Genomic DNA, 19,345 nt, shown 5'->3' with positions numbered 1-19,345 from the left:
GTCTACTGTATAAAGAACAATCAACAAATTTGGATGAATGCTTTTATTTTCAATAGGGGTTTTGCGCCAAGAGATCACGTGAATTTTTCGGTGGCAAATTCAAAACAAAATGATAAAAAAAACTGCGCCTGTCACATCAGAGAACCACGAAGAAAAAAATCTTTAAATGAAACTAAACTTAAACGAAAACTAAAAGAGATCTTTTTTTTCGTAAGCGCTGAATAAGTTCCCTTTTTTGCTGTTATCTTGCCGCTAAAAGGCTGAGCGCGTGCCAGTTTGACACCCAAATAGTCACGTGATCTCTTAGCCCCGGTTCCTTATTATATAGAACATGAATATATCAAGGACTGCTTTTCATATCATCTTAAAAAATCATAATTCTGATAATGCTTTTATGGATCACCACTAAAAGGTCTGTTTGGCTTGGGTCTGAATTCTTGTTTGATGGTCTACTGAACTTTAACTGTCATCTTGCAAGCATTCAGCCTCTATAAAGAGAAGCATAACAGTTTTACGTGAGAACATTAAAACGGGAAAGATGGGGGGAAGGATTTTAGGATCTTAACTCCAATGCATTTATATTTAAAAAATACAAAGGTTTATCCGCAAGGAAACTTCAAAACAACAACCTACGAATTAAGTCTGAAATGTTATTGACGATATTTGATTGAAAATATCTTGTTTATTTGAATTAGCTGATTTACACGACACCGTTTGGACTTACGACTTGTAGTATGCCACTCAAAATAGCTTCAAGTCGCGTCAATGCCCCTACGACTTTATGACACGCGACTTACGACTAGTAGAAGGGTTTTAAGCAAAGCAACAAAAGCCCCTTTTTTTCCAAATAATCCCTTTACGTCTTTGTCGCATTTTTCGAGTAAACAGTACGGCAACAATCGCTCAAGTTGTTAGATCGCGATTATCCGCCGTCTTATGTTTGTTGCTTCCCAAGACGAGTTTGGCAATGGCATGATTAAAAATATCTTGGTTACTCATTTGAATTAGCCGATGGAAATGGATGCTTTGTGTGACTCGGCGTTGAGAGGGAGCATAAAATGGCGGCGTGATTTCAGCCTAAGGAGTTGGAAGGGCACAGGAATTCATCACTCACCTTGCAAACACCCCTCAGCTTGCCGACTGACTTGCGAATGATCTTGAAGTTCTTCTTGACGAACCGCTTGCACTGGAAAAGATGTGTAATATGATAGTACGTAACCAGGAGCAGATCCAGAAATTCATAGAAAGATTAAGACTACGGCGATGACATTGTGGCAATGGTGATGGTTATGCTATCACTTATGACGATTAGGTGATGGTGCGAAGGCTTCATTAATATTATGACAACGATGCACTAGTGATAATGATTATGATGGTAATAATAATGATGATGATAATAGTAGTGATAATGATTTTGACGGTAATGATGATGATGATAGTAGTGATATTTTCACACCTTCAGTACAAGGTTTTCTAGTTAGCTCCTTTCTTGAATGATGCCGATTATAAATTTTACGTAACGATTATGGTGATAATGTTGATATTGCTGCTACAGATGGTGATGGTGATGATGATGGTGATGATGATGATGATGACTATGATGACCTATTGATAATGATGACTTATTCATAAGAGGTACCTTGTTTTTGGACATCTTTTCCATAGCACGCTTGATCTGTGTAAATAAAATTTATGTAAAAATTGGTGTGAGAAAATAAAAACAAAAATGGGAAAAATGTTGCTTCCCTTTTTCCCTTTCAATTTTCCTCATTTTCCTTTGTTTCTATTTATGATTTTACAAGATTAAATTTTCTTTAAGACCTAGTTTAAACGCCGTTCTTTTCATGTGCCGTCCCAAATGCACGTTTGGCACGGTCGAAATAGACAAAAGCACGCGTGGCAGGTTAGACGCCATTCTTTAGACGTGCATTTAGGTAAAACTGTTTTTAAACAAATAAGAATGTGTTATTTAAAATCGCACTGATATTTAAGCTCGACAGTCTTAACATGCAATTCGAAAGAATCAAATTGAATTATTAGACCAATATACGTTTGATAGAATTGCTGTTGAGTAGGAGACGTATTGCGCAGAGGCGGGTCCAGCATTTTTAATCGGTGGGGTTAACTTTTTTAGTATTGTAATAGAATCAAGCCTATGGTTGAGGTGAAGAAAAAAGCCGCACTGCAGGCAGGAAGAATGGGTTGCGGATGAATAAATTCGCCCGTTTCACCCCCTGGATCCGCCATTAGTTCTTTTACTCTTCTAGGTATTTTGAACAGAGAAGCTAGAGATGTAGAACAGCAGTTAACGCAGTTAGAGCAAGTAAGTAGTAAAAACTTTACATACGCTCAATTCTAGCTATAATACGATCTTTTATAAAAGATTATAATGTATATACTTAGAAATTAAAGAACATATTATGTATCCTTTCGGTTTTTGTTTTATTTTTATTTTTTGGTTCCTTCTGTTTTCTAATCGCATAGCGAAATGGCGCAACCAATGCATTCGCATGTTGGCAAAACGCGAAATACGTATGTCCGCTTCTTTTTCTAGATTCAATCGAAATGCTGTCGTTTTTTAAAAAAGATAACGAAGTACCCATCTCATTTAAATAAACTAAAAAGAACGGCGTCTAAAACCAACCCAGTCCACAGGCGTTCGGCACGGGCTGGTAAGGCGAGCAGAACACCTAAGCCGCGCCAAATAGAATGGACCGGTCTAATTTGATTAAGACGCCGTTCTTTTCATGTTCCAAATACCTTCTAATTCGAACCGCACATGAAAAGAACGGCGTTTAAACGAGGCCTTAGCTTGCTACTGAAGTAATTATCTCATTTACACATAAGTTCTTTTTGCCTTCAAAATAACGCGTCCCATAAGTCGAATGGGCGGGCGAGCCACGCAAGTCGTATAAAGGGCGAGTCACGCAAGTCGGATGAGGGATGAGTCACGTAAGTCGGATGAGGGATGAGTCACTCAAGTTGGATGAGCGGAGGAGTCACGCAAGTCGTATAAGAGGGCGAGTCACGCAAGTCGGATGAGCGGACGAGTCACGCAAGTTGTATATGAGGGCGAGTCACGTAAGTCGTATAAGCGGACGAGTCACGCAAGTCGTATATGAGGGCAAGTCACGTCAGTCGTATAAGAGGGCGAGTCATGCAAGTCGGATGAGCGAGAAGTCACGCAAGTCGTATATGAGGGCGAGTCACGTAAGTCGTATAAGAAGGTGAGTTACGCAGGTCGGATGAAGGGTGAGTCACGCAAGTCGGATGTAGGATAAGTCACGCAAGTCGGATGAGCGGGTGAGGAGTTCTTACATACCTTCTTCTTGAGCGTCTTTGGCTTGGTTCGTTTGATCTTGGAAAGAGAGAAAAAATACCAAAAAATGCGATGAAAGTGAAAGTTCCAATCCAATACTAGTTTTTATCTGAATTTCTTACCTTGTTCTTTGGAACCTTCAGTTTAGATCGTTTGATCTGTGTAAAACAAAATATGCATAATTAATAGAACAAAGCGTTTAAATGTCAGGTGATTTTATCTGGTTTACAAGGGCTGCAGTCTTCTCTGACAAAGATCGCAAAAACACTCAAAAATCAACAAGTTTGTTCTTGCCTTTTGAACGATTCTTGCACCACGCAGCTAGAATGATAAATAAAATAAAAATATTATATAAAAAAATATAAAAAAGTTACTGGTGGAGGCATATTTAAAGAGGCGGGGCTAATCCGGCTGCCGAGACCGCCTTATGAAATGACCAGTATGGCGAGGCTGTCTCCCAATATTTCTCATGTTTCTGTATCGTTCCTCCCCCTACACCCCCCCCCCCCCCCCAATATTCCGAAGCCTGCTACAGCTGTGAGTTATTCAATGTTGAGAAGCTGTTTTTTTCTATTGTTGATGATGCTTCACTGTTGCAATTGCTGTCTTTATTATCAGTTATCTTTATTCATTCTTACCATTTGAAACGAATCCGTGTTGTGTCCGCTAGCTCCAGAACTAGCCCATGAGCCGCTAGCCTCTAAGCCATTAGCTTCAGAACCGCTTTCAGATTGGCTAGCCTCAGAGCTTGCTCCAGATCCGCTAGCCTCAGATCCGTTAACCCCAGAACCGCTAGCCCCATAACCCTTAGCCTCTGAACCGCTAGCCTCAGATCCGCTAGCCTCAGATCCGTTAACCCCAGAACCGCTAGCCCCATAACCGCTAGCCTCTGAACCACTAGCCCCAGAACCGCTAGCCTCAGATCCGTTAACCCCAGAAGCGCTAGCCACATAACCCTTAGCCTCTGAACCGCTAGCCTCAGATCCGCTAGCCTCAGATCCGCTAGCCTCAGATCCGTTTACCCCAGAACCGCTAGCCCCATAACCGCTAGCCTCTGAACCGCTAGCCCCAGAGTCGCTAGCCGCTGAGCCGCTAGCCCCAGATCCGCTAGCATCATTCTCTTCGATTCTATTAGCTCTCATTGGTCCTCTTTTATGCTAAAGACAAAGAAATTCGCATTAGCGAGTCCATACGAGAGAAGCACTTTTACTTGATATGAACACCAAGGCCGGGAAAGGGAAACTATCGATCAATTCGGCAACAACATAATCGTTTCATAATAACTATCCCACCACATTCGAAAACAGTCACTACAATTACCATCAACATCAACATCACAAACACCATCACCATCACCACACAAAACCATCACCACTAATATCTCCACCTTCATCACAATTACCATCATCATCATCATCATCATCATCATCATCATCATAAACACCATCACCACTAATAAATCCACTACTACCATCATCGTTACCATCGTTACCATCGTTTTCAATCATTACCCCCACCACCGTCACGATTATCATCATCTACACCAGTACTATTATCCAGCTATTGCCACCTACTACATCTATCACCACAACCGAAAATACACAATAATTCAAATAAGCAAATAACGGAATCTCCCACGCCAGGGTACCTTGATAACAGGTGCGCTTGACAAGTTGTCACAGACCATCTCTGCCGCGTCGACTATTTCGCTCTAAAGGATCAAACAAATAGAAGTGCCGAGTGTGATAATTAAGAAGGTACCCTGGAGATTTAAGAGGGTGAGGGATGGGGCGGGGAAGAGAGGAGAAGGATTCTTCCTTTTAGCCTAAATCGTGGGTAAAACCGACATTCAGCCACTGAAACCCAGAGTAATTAGAGGAAGAACCCATCGTGAAATGAAAGTATTGTAAAATCGAGTTATCTTGAAATCGATGTATTGTGAAATAGGGGTATCGTGAAATGGAGGTATTGTGAAATGGAGACATCGAGAAATCATGAAATCAAGGTATCGTGAAATCGAGGAATAGTGAAATCGAGTTATCGTGCAATCGAGGTATTTTGAATCTTCTGTAACCTTGGTAATTCAATTGATTCTTACCAGCTTTGATTTCGGAGTGATGATCTTGTCCAGCTCTCCCATCACGTGATCACATATGCGACACGCGGTCGCCACGTGACGGGGTCTCTGAATAGTGTGCGCATGCGTCCCATGATTGTGGCCTCTGACACTGATCAGTTGGTTCCGTTTGGCAGAAACCGCTAGAACTAGTAAAAAAGAACTAGTGTAAAAGTTAGTAATTGATGTGTGGGGCTTTCTCATAACCCCCCCCCCCCCCCCCCCATTAAAAAAGCCATGGAGAATAATATTTCCGAAGAACATTTTTTATTTAAAAAAATGTATAAACAACAGTGTAATGCAATCAGATCCCAGATTTTTAATGAAAGACTTTTGGGGACCTTGAGTGAGTTCCGTGATGAATCGACATCGGGATCTACATAATATACCTGATATAGTCTCCTATTAAATAACGCTATTATTTGTACTCGAATTTCAAAAATTCCGTTAAACCGAGGGAGCACGGCAAAATGTGTTTCTATTCATCGTACGATTTAGATTATCATCAGAATAACATAGTCGAGCAGACTTCAAATCTTAACCCCTTCCATCAATTTTTAGCGACCCAGAGTCGTTGTTGACTGCCTGTCATCGGTTACAGACCATCCGAAGATATTAGCAGAAAGGGTCACAAAGAGCACCTTTACGTAACCTTTAAGTCCCTTTTACTGCAACCCAAACTCCTCAGAATGCATTTGGGCGTTACACGAACAAAGACCCTGTTAACTGACACAATACACTTCGTAATCCGAGCCGCGCACCTCCAACGTGAGCTCATAGTGATAACTTCCCTTACAAAGCACGCATCACTTTTAGCATAACAGATGGAGTTATCTCAACCACAACATTATTTGGCTGTGCTTTTTTGTTAACACCGATATATTGTCCCCTTCCCCCGATATCACTCTACTGAATTTTCGTGGTCATTTATCGCAGCTCCATTCTACCCCATGTCCCATAAATCAATTATAGTATTTATCGCCTCTGGTCTCAGTAAAAACCCGCATATAAGAACCTAGATTTGTTTTAAATTCTGGCAAACTGCTCAATCAACAGTAGGATTCATTATAACATAAGAAGGCGCGTACACAGGGGGGTGCGCAGGGTGCGCGCGCACCCCCCTTGGCGGCCAAAAAGCGGGTCATTTCTTATTAAGAAAACTTCAAATACTATGACTGCGCACCCCCCCCCCCCCCTCAGCCAATCCTGCCTACGAACCTGAGAAGTGTGACTGAATAAATAGCCCATTCGCTATAGCTACTTTGCTTTCGATGTTGCCGTTATGGGCTTTCTCTTAGAGAGAACGAAGGTCATGGGAACTACTTCCAAGGACAATATCCTTTGTCTAGTAAATATTATTGCAAAACATTTGGGCCATGCTGATATAACGGCGTCGTTCAAAGGAACCAACATATTAGTTTCTGTGCACCCAATCTTTACAGAGACAGCAAGTTCCGTATATTGCTCTTATTACTGGGTTTGTTTGCATTAACTTAGCAAAACAGAACATTGAATGCATTTTCAACGTCTATATTTGAATCAAGTGACCCCGTAGACCCCGTTGTTCTTATCAAGGTGCAATATGCAAAATAATGGCACACGCAATATCGTGCTTGTTGACTTACCCGAAACTGCCACAACAAGCAGAAATAGTGATAAGGTGCACCGTGTGAACATTGTGGTGCGATGGACGCCAAGTTTGCAGTGGTTCCACTAACACCTGAAGAGCCTCTGAACACGTATTAGCAGAGCCATAGAGTACTCAAGTTACAAGTGAACGACGGTGCTGATCGAGGGGGATGTCGATAGATGCGGAATAAATTGGTCAAAGTGACCTTTATAACTCGGATCCCTCGGGCGAGAGAGACAATAACATAGTGCTCGAGGCTGCTAGAAGTCATCCGCGTAGAAATGAACAAAGAATATTACTATGAATTTGTCCGCATCTAGGGCTTCCATGATTCATGGTAAGCCATTTTTAGTCCTGACCAATGAAATGCCAGTGAAGTCTGGGGAATGCTATCGTCTACGGTGTTTCATTCTAGATCTCCATATGCATGGGGGTCAGAGTCCAGTGCTATAAGCAGGTGGTCTCACGTAGGATTGGCTGCCATAGTGTTGTCCCCAGTCTCTTAAGCTGCACGGGCCAGCTTTATGATTTGAAAAGAATGTATGCGGGATGCAGCTAGTCTTCTGACATTTCGTAAATTCTATTTTTTCACTGTAAGATTATAATGCATAGCATGCTTAGGACATCTTAAAGACACACTCCCCTCTCTATCCGGAGGAGTTTCCGGTTTGCAGCTCTGTTTTTATATGCGGCTTTGTAACGACTTTGTTGCTGCCTAGGAACACTCACCACAATGTTCCTACGAAGTTGCTGCGTTTCAAGAACTGCAGTCTTCGTTATACTTCAAATAGAAGTCTACAATGAAACACGGTTGACCGATATCCCCCCCTCCCCTCTCAGTACTTCACTGGCATTTTTATTGGTCAGGACTAAAAATGGTTTACCATGAATCATGTAAGCCCTAAATGCGGACAAATTCATAGTAATATTCTTTGTTCATTTCTACGCGGATGACTTCTAGCAGCCTCGAGCACTATGTTATTGTCTCTCTCGCCCGAGGGATCCGAGTTATAAAGGTCACTTTGACCAATTTATTCCGCATCTATCGACATCCCCCTCAATCAGCACCGTCGTTCACTTGTAACTTGAGTACTCTATGGCTCTGCTAATACGTGTTCAGAGGCTCTTCAGGTGTTAGTGGAACAACTGCAAACTTGGCGTCCATCGCACCACAATGTTCACACGGTGCACCTTATCACTATTTCTGCTTGTTGTGACAGTTTCGGGCAAGTCAACAAGCACGATATTGCGTGTGCCATTATTTTGCATATTGCACTCGTTAAAACGTTGAAAATGCATTCAAAATGTTCTGTTTTGCTAAGTTGATACAAACATACTCAGTAATAAGGTCAATATACCAAACTTGCTGCCACTGTAAAGATTGGGTGCACAGAAACTAATATGTTGGTTCTCTTGAACGATGCCGTTATATCAGCATGGCCCAAATGTTTTGCAATAATATTTACTAGACAAAGGGTATAGTCCTTGGAAGTAGTTCCCATGACCTTCGTTCTCTCTAAGAGAAAGCCCATAATGGCAACATCGAAAGCAAAGTAGCTATAGCGAATGGGCTATTTATTCAGTCACACTTTTCAGATTCGTACGCAGGATTGGCTGAGGGGGGGGGGGGGGGTGCGCAGTCATAGGTATCATATTAAAACAGCATAGTATTTGAAGATTTTTAAATAAGAAATGACCGGCTTTTTGGCACGCACACCCTGCGCACCCCCCCCCCCCCCCCCCCCCCCCCCCCATGTACGCGCCTTCTTATGTTATAATGAATCCTACTGTTGATTGAGCAGTTTGCCAGACTTAAAATAATCTAGGTTCCTACAGGATGTTACTAAAACGGGGAACGGGGAGCGGGGAATAGGGATCTGGGAACGAGTGATCAGCGGTAGGGCACAGCCATGTAGCAACCTCACGTGCGTCTCTTTGTCTCTTCTCTCGTTAAAATGGATGGTAAGTGAAATCTCTGACTCTGTTTCTAAGAATTATGAATAATTCATGCGCCAGTTGAATCGAATCTAATACGTTTCTCTTATTTTAGATGTGATAGAGATCAAGTCAAGTGAAAGGTATGTTGAAAGGGGTAATATGATAACAGTTTGCTTGTGTAGTTTAGTGCGAGCTAAATTCGCAAGCTGCTGTTTTCCTTTTACAAGAAAACTGGGAGCCACTCATTCACTTTGAAACACGTCTCAAATGCGAACTCCTTTCCCACTAGACCTTCTCCATCTTTCCTCCCACCCCCTAGCATCCCTCGGCTCCCAGTTTTATTCCTCCCCTTCGCATTTGACTAGTACCTGGTCTTACCTCCTGATGATAAACCTTGTGCTAGAATACACGTAAGGTTGCTTTACATTTCGAAGAGCTCTAAGAAATATCCCACCTTTCCATTTTGTAACTCTATATATTTGTTTTTGTCATCCCCATTCTTGCCATTCCACGCCATCATATATGTTCCACATGTTCCTCCCTTTCAGATTATCTATCCACCTAACCCCCTCCCCCCCCCCCCACCACCACCCACCCACCCCAGGTGCTTTGGTACGAATACCCGCTTTCAACCGAAAACAGCCCATGCATTTTCATGCTTCAACTGTAGCTGAGGTAGGGGGAGCCCCAGGCTCTACCCGATTTGTGACAAATGACAGTAATTGTCTTGCAGATTTCCTTTTTTGTTACATTTTTTTTAGTTTTGGCCCCCTCTTGTTTTTAATGCCAGAGCACATATACGTTAGTGTAAAATGCAGTGCACTGCTGAGTACCAATATACCTAAGCCCAATAGAAACAAAAAGCCCAAACTGCTGTGCTCTTGTACTGTACATGTCCTTCACTGGAACAGAAGGTCTCTCCCCCATTATTCTCAACATCATGTACTAGCTGTACAAGTAAAAAGTAGAAAGTGTTTCTCTGTTTTGAATAGAGCATATTTACATTTGTGTTTAGATCTTCAAAGAGCCTTGGAATCATGTGTTAGTCATACAATTCCTCAGGCGTTTAGTCTGACAAAGGTGTTTGACATCAGAACTTGGCTAAATGGTTATGGAGCTGAACTTCATGAACACACTTTTCCAAAGTGCTTCAAACTGGAAGCTAATGAAAATGCAGTAGTAGAGATGTTCTACAGGAGCCATTACAAATGGAAAGGACCAGTGGTGCTTATAGAGGTATGGATGGTATTGTACAATGAACAGTTATCTACTCAATCTCATCATACATCATGTGGTGATAGCCAACAAGGCATACTTGCCGATTTGGCTATCACCTCATGACCATGAGATTAAGTGGAATAACTGTCTTATTTTACCCAATTTCGTATTATATTTGGTAGCTTTTCTGGTATTAAATTTGGACTTTTCACCCTCATTAAGCTTAACAAAACACGTGCCATTTTTTCCGAGTCACTGTATATGAGCTGATAGCCTACTAGTACAGAAGCCAATCAGGGCGCACTATAGCTCATATCCAGTGAGTGTGGATATTATAATAGGTGTTAAACAGGTCAATTAAAAATGTCCCTGGATTTAACCCAAATCTCCAAAAATATATAAAATTGACAAATAAATCAAAACGAAATTGTACAAATGCGATCCACTAGGTAATGCAAAGCAAAGAAACTACTTTGGTATAACCATGTACAATTATTGTTGCTTTATTGTGTTACCTTCAACATTCGAAATGAACAGATAACGTCTTATCATAACTCCAACCAATATATTATTTTCTTGTAGCGGGTTCCACCTGGCAAAACAGATATTGTTAAACCAATCCTAAAAAAGCTTGATTTTGAAAGACTTAAAACGGACATTCCAAAGTATGAAGGCAACATTCCTCAATCTGCATCCACAACATGGACCAGCTGGCTCAATAGAATTGATGAGTTGTTGGAGGTACCTAAAGAGTACAATTGGCCAGTAGAGAAACTTTGTAAAGCTGAACGTACAGTACCTCAGCCTGTGTCCGAAAAAGTTCCTCAAGACCTGGAGGAGTTACGTGACAGGGAAACTCAAGAAACTAGAGAGGTACACTTCCCCTATAGCACCGACAAACTAGCAAGAAAAACGAAACAATATTATTTTTAATCCGAAAGGCCTAGTGACGCAGGGGTCCGAGATTGCATGGCAATCAGTGCCCTTACTCATTCAAAAAAGGACAACAAGGATTACAAGAGTCTTTAGAACAGAGTCCAAAAACATTTTAAATTTCTTTTTTTTTCATTATAATTCTGGGTGTTAACCGTCATGGATGCCCAACCGTAGCTATTGTTTTGACAACGGCCTGAAACGCTTTTGTTTCAAGTTTTTCAGATCTTGAACAATCTGTAGCTTTCGTTGTTCACTCCTCACTCTTCGCTATGCCTCATGTTATGGAACTTCCAATAAATATGGACAAAAACCTTCTCAACAATTGGGCACGCATGGCTGTAACCGAATAGACTCAAACTTGAAAACATCAGTTATTGTAGTGCATGTATGATAAGCGCACCATTTTAATACTCCAAGACTCCTTTTCAATCTTGTAATGGTCAGTCAGAATAGCTCTTGACCAAAATTGTGAACTGTGTATAGCATATTGTCAAATGGCGTTAAACATAAGATCATCGGACATTAGCTTATCAACTATTTGTATATTTTCAGATTTACGCCGGACGATATAGGAGGCCAGAAGAAAGAGCAGCCCCAGTAGCCCTAGTCGAAGGGAACCTTTCTTGAAGGAATCGCTGTTGGTGCCTTTGTGGCTATGTACTTCGTGAACTCAAACGAAATCCCGTGTCTTGGGAAAGTTTTAAAGCTGGAAACGGACCACTTCGAAGTCCATTACTACAACTGTAGATGGACCCGAAGGCATGTCCCACGAAAGAGGGCTACGCCTTGGACTGAGCGATTGGCTAAGACTTGCATCGTATGGTGGGGCCAACTCGTGGATGGGATGAAACTGGAAAAGGCTACCAGGACATTTTTGAAGGAGAGATACGACTATCTTATCAGTCATTGATAGCAGAGTTTAATATTGTTTTGTAAAATACAGTAGACTCTCGCTAAATTAAACTCCGAAAGAAAAGGAAAATTTAGTTCAAGTTAGCGGGGAGTTCGAGTAAGCGAGGTCGAAGAAACGTGGTTTTGAGTCATAACCAACTCAAGGGGAACAGGACTTGCTTCGAAATAGCGGGAGGATTAGAGTTATTCTCGTTCGATTTAACTAGGTTCTACTGTATGTCGTGTATTTTGAGAATGCATTTCACTCTACATGTAGTTTGTCCATATGCCTTGCCCATTTTACCCTTTACCTCAATTTAAAAGTTTTGTTATAGTTTATAGTATTTATTCAAAGAGTTAAATAGGCCATAAATAATCGTATGATATTATAAGTATATCATATGAATCATATATTATATGTAAATAAATTATGCAGTTCGAAGAATAACAGTGTTTTTGAGGGTTATGTCTTTAGGGGAAAGAATTTCCGTGCCAAAGCGTGATGATTGTTTTTTGGCCAGAATTTCCGTGGTAAGACGCGATGTTTTTCGGGGGCCAGAATTTCCGTGGTAAGACGCGATGTTTTTCGGGGGCCAGAATTTCCGTGGTAAGGCGCGATGTTTTTCGGGGGCCAGAATTTCCGTGGTAAGGCGCGATGTTTTGGGGGGGCAGAATTTCCGTGGTAAGGCGCGATGCTTTTGGGGGCCAGATTTTCCGTGGCAAGGCACGATGTTTTGGGGGGCCAGAATTTCCGTGGTAAGGCGCGTACTTTTGAGGGCCAGAATTTCCGTGGCAAGGCACGATGTTTTGGGGGGGGCAGAATTTCCGTGGTAGGGCGCGATGTTTTGGGGGGCCAGAATTTCCGTGGTAAGACGCGAAGTCCAATAAAAGCATGTAACACTTAATAATATTTAGTACTATTTTGTAGAATTTAGTAAATTTAGTCAAAATAGTTGAAGCATGAAGGCGGTGTAGATTTCAAGCTCTCAGTAAATGAATGTATGATGAATTGTTGAAATCTACGCCGCCTTCATGCTTAAACTATTTTTACTTAATTCACTAAATAGTACTAAATCCTACAAAATAGTACAAAATATTATTTAGTGTTTCATGCTTTTATTGCATGCACTCTATTAACTTCCTTGCAATGTAGGCTATTATTTTTATATCCTAACTTTAAATTTGTGATCATTCTCAAGTTCGATTGGCTTATGATATTTTCTGTTTCTGGTCTTTTGGCTGGAATATGCAGAACTGAGCTTTTTGGCACTGCAAATCAGGACCTCAGCCAGGATCCCCAAGAACCTAGTGAGAAGTGGTGGGATTTCTGCGCAGAACTTTTAAACAAGAAGGTGAATTTCATAGTAGATTGTAGAGAAAATTTTATCGAGTGAATATTAATTACATTACAAACAGGAACATGAGGTGAATTTACTCCTGTTAGCAAATTTGAACACTTCGAAAACATTTCTCCCCTTTTATTAAATACGAACGCGCACTATAAAAGGGACTTGCCTTAGGCAAGCTGTCATTTGACATCCCTGAGTGCAGAACCCTGTAGAGAGAGACCAAAATGCTATAACAGAGTTCTAGAGTGGCCAATAACACACTATTGAAGCAAAGGACGCCTTATCAACAGCTGTTTCTTGAAACAGAACAAAAAATTGCGAGGATTAGATAGGTTTTGAAGCAATAAATATTTCAAATTTGTTGTTTGTCCGCACGCGCACCTGAATGACGCCATTTCAAATTAGCATGCACACGCTGTTTTTGAATTTTATTTTTCATCAAACGAGCACACGTTTTGTTTAATTTCTCAATGACATTTTTTGCTCTTGTTTTTTCGAGAATTTGACTCCAAACACTTTCCCGGATATGCCCGGTAGCTCTTTAACAATCTCTTGTACTTTACAGTTGTCGTAGTTTGTCGTACGGCTTTACTTTTTGCTATGTTTTCTTGTTGCAGTTTTAGTGGTCCTCACTCAATGAAGTCTAGCTTTTAATGGCGACGACTTGCGCAAGAGCTTGCGAAAAAGGAGGCGGAGCGATCCCTTTTATAGCGCGCGTTCGTGTTTAATTAAATACAAAAAAATGATGAATATGACTTGAAATTATTTATTTACTTTAGTTAGACTGTAAAGTACTGTAGATTTCAGTGCAAAAAAATGACTTACTGTAACTGAGTGAAAGAATTTTAAATCAGAGAATAAATTAATGTTTAATTTGTTGCAATTTGTGATTTATTCCAGAGAGCCAACTTGAGTGAACATTTCACTATTTCCAGAATGTCTGGAAATGAGTGGATAGAACCACAGGTAGCCCAGGCGATGGTTTCGAAGCTTGTTCGTAGCTTGGAATCGGCTGTTATTCTTAGAGGTAAAACGAGTAAATTGAAGTCGCGATTTTTTGTGAAACATTGCCAATAAAATTGCCTTAAAACTTAGAACATGCCTTGTTGTTGTCATACTAATGTGTAATATACGATTTTGGGGGGTTTTCGTAACGGAATATATGACTTCTCTCCCACTACTAAGGAAAGAAACAAGGTTGGAGGCGCCATTTTCGGTAGCACTCAAATACCGTCGAAATTCGCGAGGAAAATACAACAAACGAAATATTTTTATCTCGCAGACCTATGCCAGGGTACACTTACATCCGAAATGTGGCAAAACATCCGAGCTAAATCATTTTCTCTGGCCGCTAGCCATTTTTTAAAACGAGTAAGCAGCGATTTGAATCCTTGACCGGCGCCGTTGGACAATTAGGTACGCTCGGCTAAACACGGAGCGAAGCAAACTATTATTAGCCTGCGAGGTGGAAAGTCTGCAAGGCTGTCATCGGCGCATAGTAATCTGTTATATAAATTAAACAAAAATAAGAGATAACAGATATTACTTACCTTGCTTCGAAAACTGATAGTTCTGAATTTTAGACCACGAAAAATTATGAAATTCGCATCGAATGCGCCGGTGACAGCCTCGCGCTATATATCAATCCACTCGTTTTACCTCTAAGAATAACAGCCGATTCCAAGCTACGAACAAGCTTCAAAACCATTACCTGGGCTACCTGTGATAGAACTGCAGAAACTCCCAATGTGGGAGACTGGTGAGGTTAAATACCAAGGAAAGGTCAAGGCTGGTGACGTAATTAAATATGGGAAACCTGTTCTTTGCCAGTCCCATCTAAAGGAGATCTGACGATTCATTGTATTTGCTAAAAAAGGTAAACAAATTCTACAGGCCTTCTTTTCATGCATGTGCAGTATAAAGAGAAATTACTTGTTTCGATTGAACTTCTGGTTCATGTACTGCAAATACCAGGCACAATAACACACATGCCTACCTTTTGAAGGTTAAATGTTGTTTTTTTTTACTCTCAGTCCATAAAAATCCTAACATATCAAGCAAGCCAAAGGAAAACTGTTTATAGCCTTAAAAACATTCTTCTCTTTTTAAAACCTTTATTATATTTGCCTACACGTGGAAATGGGCTACGCACATGAACTCTGATGATGATGAAGAAGCAATTTTAGTAGGGCATTCTTTACAATTGCTATTAATTTTCCTTGCTAGGTCACAAACAAGGAAATGTCGCTCAAAAAGCAAAGGCAGCCAGGGAAGCCAAGCGTCTAAGGCCGATTCAAGAGGCAATTATGGAATACTTTAAAGTGGACTGGGATGAACTATCCAACAAGCTTGGAAAGAGTGTGTCACCGAAGAACTTGCTACTGTAACAAAAGTTAGCTTTGCTTTGTAAAACATTTAGCATTACAGAACATACTTATATCACTTATTGACTGGGTCCGAGGAACAGTGTATTTTGTGATCCCAAGACCGCTGATGTTCCCCGAGGTGGAGCCAGACATTGACATCTGGTATATAACAATAATAATTTTCTTAGGTAATTAATTAAGGATTTTAATAGTATAGACTTTCTCTAAGTGGTGGAGATAATGCTACATGTATAATTTGCCATCCTTTTTGGGAAATCAAAAATATCAATTTGGCATTGTGGGTATAAATAGTTTAACAATTACTGTATTCCCAAAGCAGGTCCGTAGCCAGACACAATTTTTTTAAGGCAAAGCTAGTAATTCAATAATTCCACAATGTAATTACAAAAAATAGAGCTATTTTTGGATATTTCTGAATTGAAAACGAGGTGCGTGCCTCGCTCGCATCTTGCTAGCCATGGCCCTGCAAAGGGGAGATAAATAGTGGTGGATATATTATACAAGAAATGAAGCGTAGAAGTTTATATCCTGCTGCCAGTGTTCTCCAACCGTCTTAACATTTGGTGTGGGTAGTATACATGCATTTACTGTACATAATTGTTACTTTCTTAATATTTTGTAGGGCTGTTACTTGGAAAAGTCACATTCTTTTCAGAAGTTTCTTGGGCACATCAAGCATGTCATGGATCCTGAAGAAGGGAACATTGGCCCAGAAGTTATCAAAAGAAATTCTGGTGGAAACGGCATCATAATCACAGGAATGGATACCATTCATCAGAATGTGACTGACCTGCCAAGATTTCAAGGTGTCTCTTTCACCATAGCCAAAGAAACAGATGAAAGTGTATGTGTGCCTATAGTAAATGTGTACAGAGGAAATCCCCACTCTGTTGAATGGCCGCTTTTGAATGTTTTGCTTGAACTTATCAAAATACCGAAAATTCTGCCTCAATATCTTTTTTCATTCACAAGATATGAAGGATCAAAGATGTATGCATATTAGCCTTTTGATGACGTGACAAGAGGTATCGTTTTAGACAGATGTCTAAAACGATATTGGCCATTTTTTTCTAAATCGCCTATTTTCTTACACAATGATGGTCAGGCCAAGTTGGCTTTATTCATGCAAAGATATCGATTATGAATACAATGGCTGATTTTAGCACTCATATATTCTACCTCTTGACATGTCATCATCACATGATACCTTTGCATAAACAGGGCGGGAAAAGGCGGCCGATACAGGCATAAATATGCCTAGATTTGTTTGTTTTACGCCTAACTCTATTCGCATAGTTCTACACATAGTGTAGAACTATGCCCAGTTTTAATCATCTCAGGGGTGTTTTCCAAATATTTTTTTCCTAATTTTACTGGAATTACACCCAAAATTCTGATACTAGACGTAAAATTATGCCATGTATTTTTTCTTAGTTTAGAGCCATGATAAATCTTTGATCCTTCATATCTCGCGAACCAAAACAGGTATCGACAGAGACAGAATTTTCGGTATTAGTGATGTTGAAGGACAACCCTCAGTCCACTTTCTCTCCTCTCAGAAGTGATATGCACTTTAATAACTATTGGACGGATAACAATATCAATTTGAAATACTTGTAATTCATCTATGTTCTGGTTAAAAACCCTCTTAATTTCCAAGCAATTTCTGTGTAAGCCAAACCACTATTTTTTGGCCACATAAAGGTTCCCAGTTTCACTGTATCTGTCAATTAAACATTAATTGTAAGTGAGAAAATATCCCAACCTAATTTCTTACAAATTTGTTCTAACTTGCAGACTGCAAAAGATATCATTAAGATGGTAGCTAAAGTTAACTTCACTATGACTTCCTTATGCATATCATTAATCACAAAAATAGACGATGTAAAACATCTGAAAGAAGTTATGACAGCTGAGGGTGCCCCATCTTCAAAATCAGGGCACTTTTATATCAAATCTAAAGGTCATTAGAAATTAGTTAAGTAATGCCCTTGGCCAAATACCCTCTTAATTTATTTGACCAAGTTTTGTTCAATGACCAAAGTTGGGCGGTTTTTGGATAATTCCTGCATTGGGGTATGAATTGGTGGATCAGTCCTCTAAAACATTCCACTGTAATCTTCAATCATTTATACAATATAGTATTAATTTGTCTTAACACTCACAACAATATCAAATGAATACAATCAGATTGATGTGTACTTTCTGGTGCTGTTGCAACAAATGCTGTCTCGAAATCAAGAAAAAAAATGGAAACTTAAATAAGTCTTACAGCTTCCCATTTAAAATCCGATTGATACTTGAAATTGGATTATTCCTTTACTCATTTTTTTGTTTTCATTTTAGCCTCCCTGATCACCTATGTACTGGGGAACTGGTCAGTGGCACGACAGGAAGGCCCGAGTATGGCAGAAGTGGCAGACCACGACAATGGTATTGCCACTCTAGCGAGAAAGTGTTGTGGTGAAGGCGATTCTGTTCTTTTATTTCTACCTTCAATGGCCACCATCTTGCAAGAGGGACGAAACTGTATCATGGTTTCTATAGAAAGTGAAAAGGAGCTACTACGTAGCAGAGTTTTAGCTGATTTAGAAAATTTAGAAGACAATGTAGAAGACAATGTACATGAAGAAGGAGGCAGTACTAATTAATATAATCTTTAAATTTAAGAAACTAAAGGGTGAACAGATTCTTATCTTTCTTTCTATTCTTATATTCAAATATTTTGGATATTTCTAGCGAAAATTTGGGCTACCTATGACTAATAATCTAATGCAACCTTTCTTGTATTTATTGATAATTTATGTTTTTATATAATAAGTAGCAAGACACAAAGGGCTTGAAATTCCGTGCTCGTAGCTGTTCGTGGGCCAGAAATTCTGTGGTCGTGGCCATGAGCGCGGGATTTCTGGCCCACTAGTCATGCCATGAGCACGGAATTTCTGGCCCACTATTTATCCAACGAGTACGGAATTTCTGGCCCACTAGTCATGCCATGAGCACGGAATTTCTGGCCCACTATTTATACAACGAGTACGGAATTTCTGGCCCACTAGTCATGCCATGAGCATGGAATTTCTGGCCCACTATTTATCCCACGAGTACCGAAGTTCTGGCCCACATGGACCCGAAACTCCGTGCTCGTGGCATGACTATAGTGGGCCAGAAATTCTGTGCTCTTGGCATGACGAGTGGGCCAGAAATTCTGTGGTCGTTGGCCCGCGGTGGTCCTAGTGGCACAGAGAAATGCGACCATATACAGTAACCGCAGAATTTCTTTCTTGTTTTTTTGTCATTCTCCAACAGAAACCAGGCTATATCTTTGTATTTATTGCACTTCGAGCTTCTTTTTAATAGTTTCAACAGGACGGCTGTCTTTGGTTCCAAAAATTTCTAGATTCCGGCGGAGTATTGAGGTTTTTTTAAAGATAAAGTCGCATATTTAGCGGAAAATGCTAAATGAGAATAATTCAAAATATTTAAGAATGTGTTGGATGTAGCAGGGCTGGATGGGGTTAACCGACTAGCGACAAACGGCTTATAGTCGGTTACTTTTAAAAA

The 19,345-nt window shown here is 40.3% G+C and overlaps 2 protein-coding genes and 1 long non-coding RNA gene across 3 annotated transcripts; 2 read left to right on the top strand and 1 right to left on the bottom strand.

Annotated features, from left to right (window-relative positions):
- Positions 1–28: 28 nt before the first annotated feature.
- Positions 29–7,450, bottom strand: LOC5510791 (glycine-rich protein DOT1). The gene is made up of 10 exons (XM_048722642.1): positions 7,061–7,450; positions 5,418–5,584; positions 4,968–5,030; positions 3,958–4,476; positions 3,614–3,640; positions 3,442–3,477; positions 3,323–3,358; positions 1,640–1,675; positions 1,115–1,186; positions 29–488 (listed from the first exon to the last, which is right to left on the bottom strand). Exons 1-10 carry the CDS (start codon positions 7,110–7,112, stop codon positions 450–452), a joined length of 1,047 nt encoding a protein of 348 aa, XP_048578599.1. The 5' UTR covers positions 7,113–7,450; the 3' UTR covers positions 29–449.
- Positions 7,451–8,918: 1,468 nt separating this feature from the next.
- On the top strand, positions 8,919–12,493 carry LOC116617364. Its single transcript, XM_048723131.1, has 4 exons — positions 8,919–9,143; positions 10,019–10,239; positions 10,804–11,094; positions 11,710–12,493. Exons 2-4 carry the CDS (start codon positions 10,189–10,191, stop codon positions 11,782–11,784), a joined length of 417 nt encoding a protein of 138 aa, XP_048579088.1. The 5' UTR covers positions 8,919–9,143; positions 10,019–10,188; the 3' UTR covers positions 11,785–12,493.
- A 3,570-nt stretch (positions 12,494–16,063) lies between these two features.
- On the top strand, positions 16,064–18,408 carry LOC116617353. Its single transcript, XR_007306855.1, has 2 exons — positions 16,064–16,628; positions 18,131–18,408. It is a non-coding gene; the product is annotated as an uncharacterized LOC116617353 (long non-coding RNA).
- Positions 18,409–19,345: the final 937 nt, after the last annotated feature.

This window comes from Nematostella vectensis, chromosome 15 (genome assembly GCF_932526225.1).
Source record: "Nematostella vectensis chromosome 15, jaNemVect1.1, whole genome shotgun sequence".
Lineage (NCBI taxonomy): Eukaryota > Metazoa > Cnidaria > Anthozoa > Actiniaria > Edwardsiidae > Nematostella > Nematostella vectensis.
Note: the sequence above shows the minus strand (reverse complement) of the source record. Positions and strands in the feature narration are given on the sequence as shown.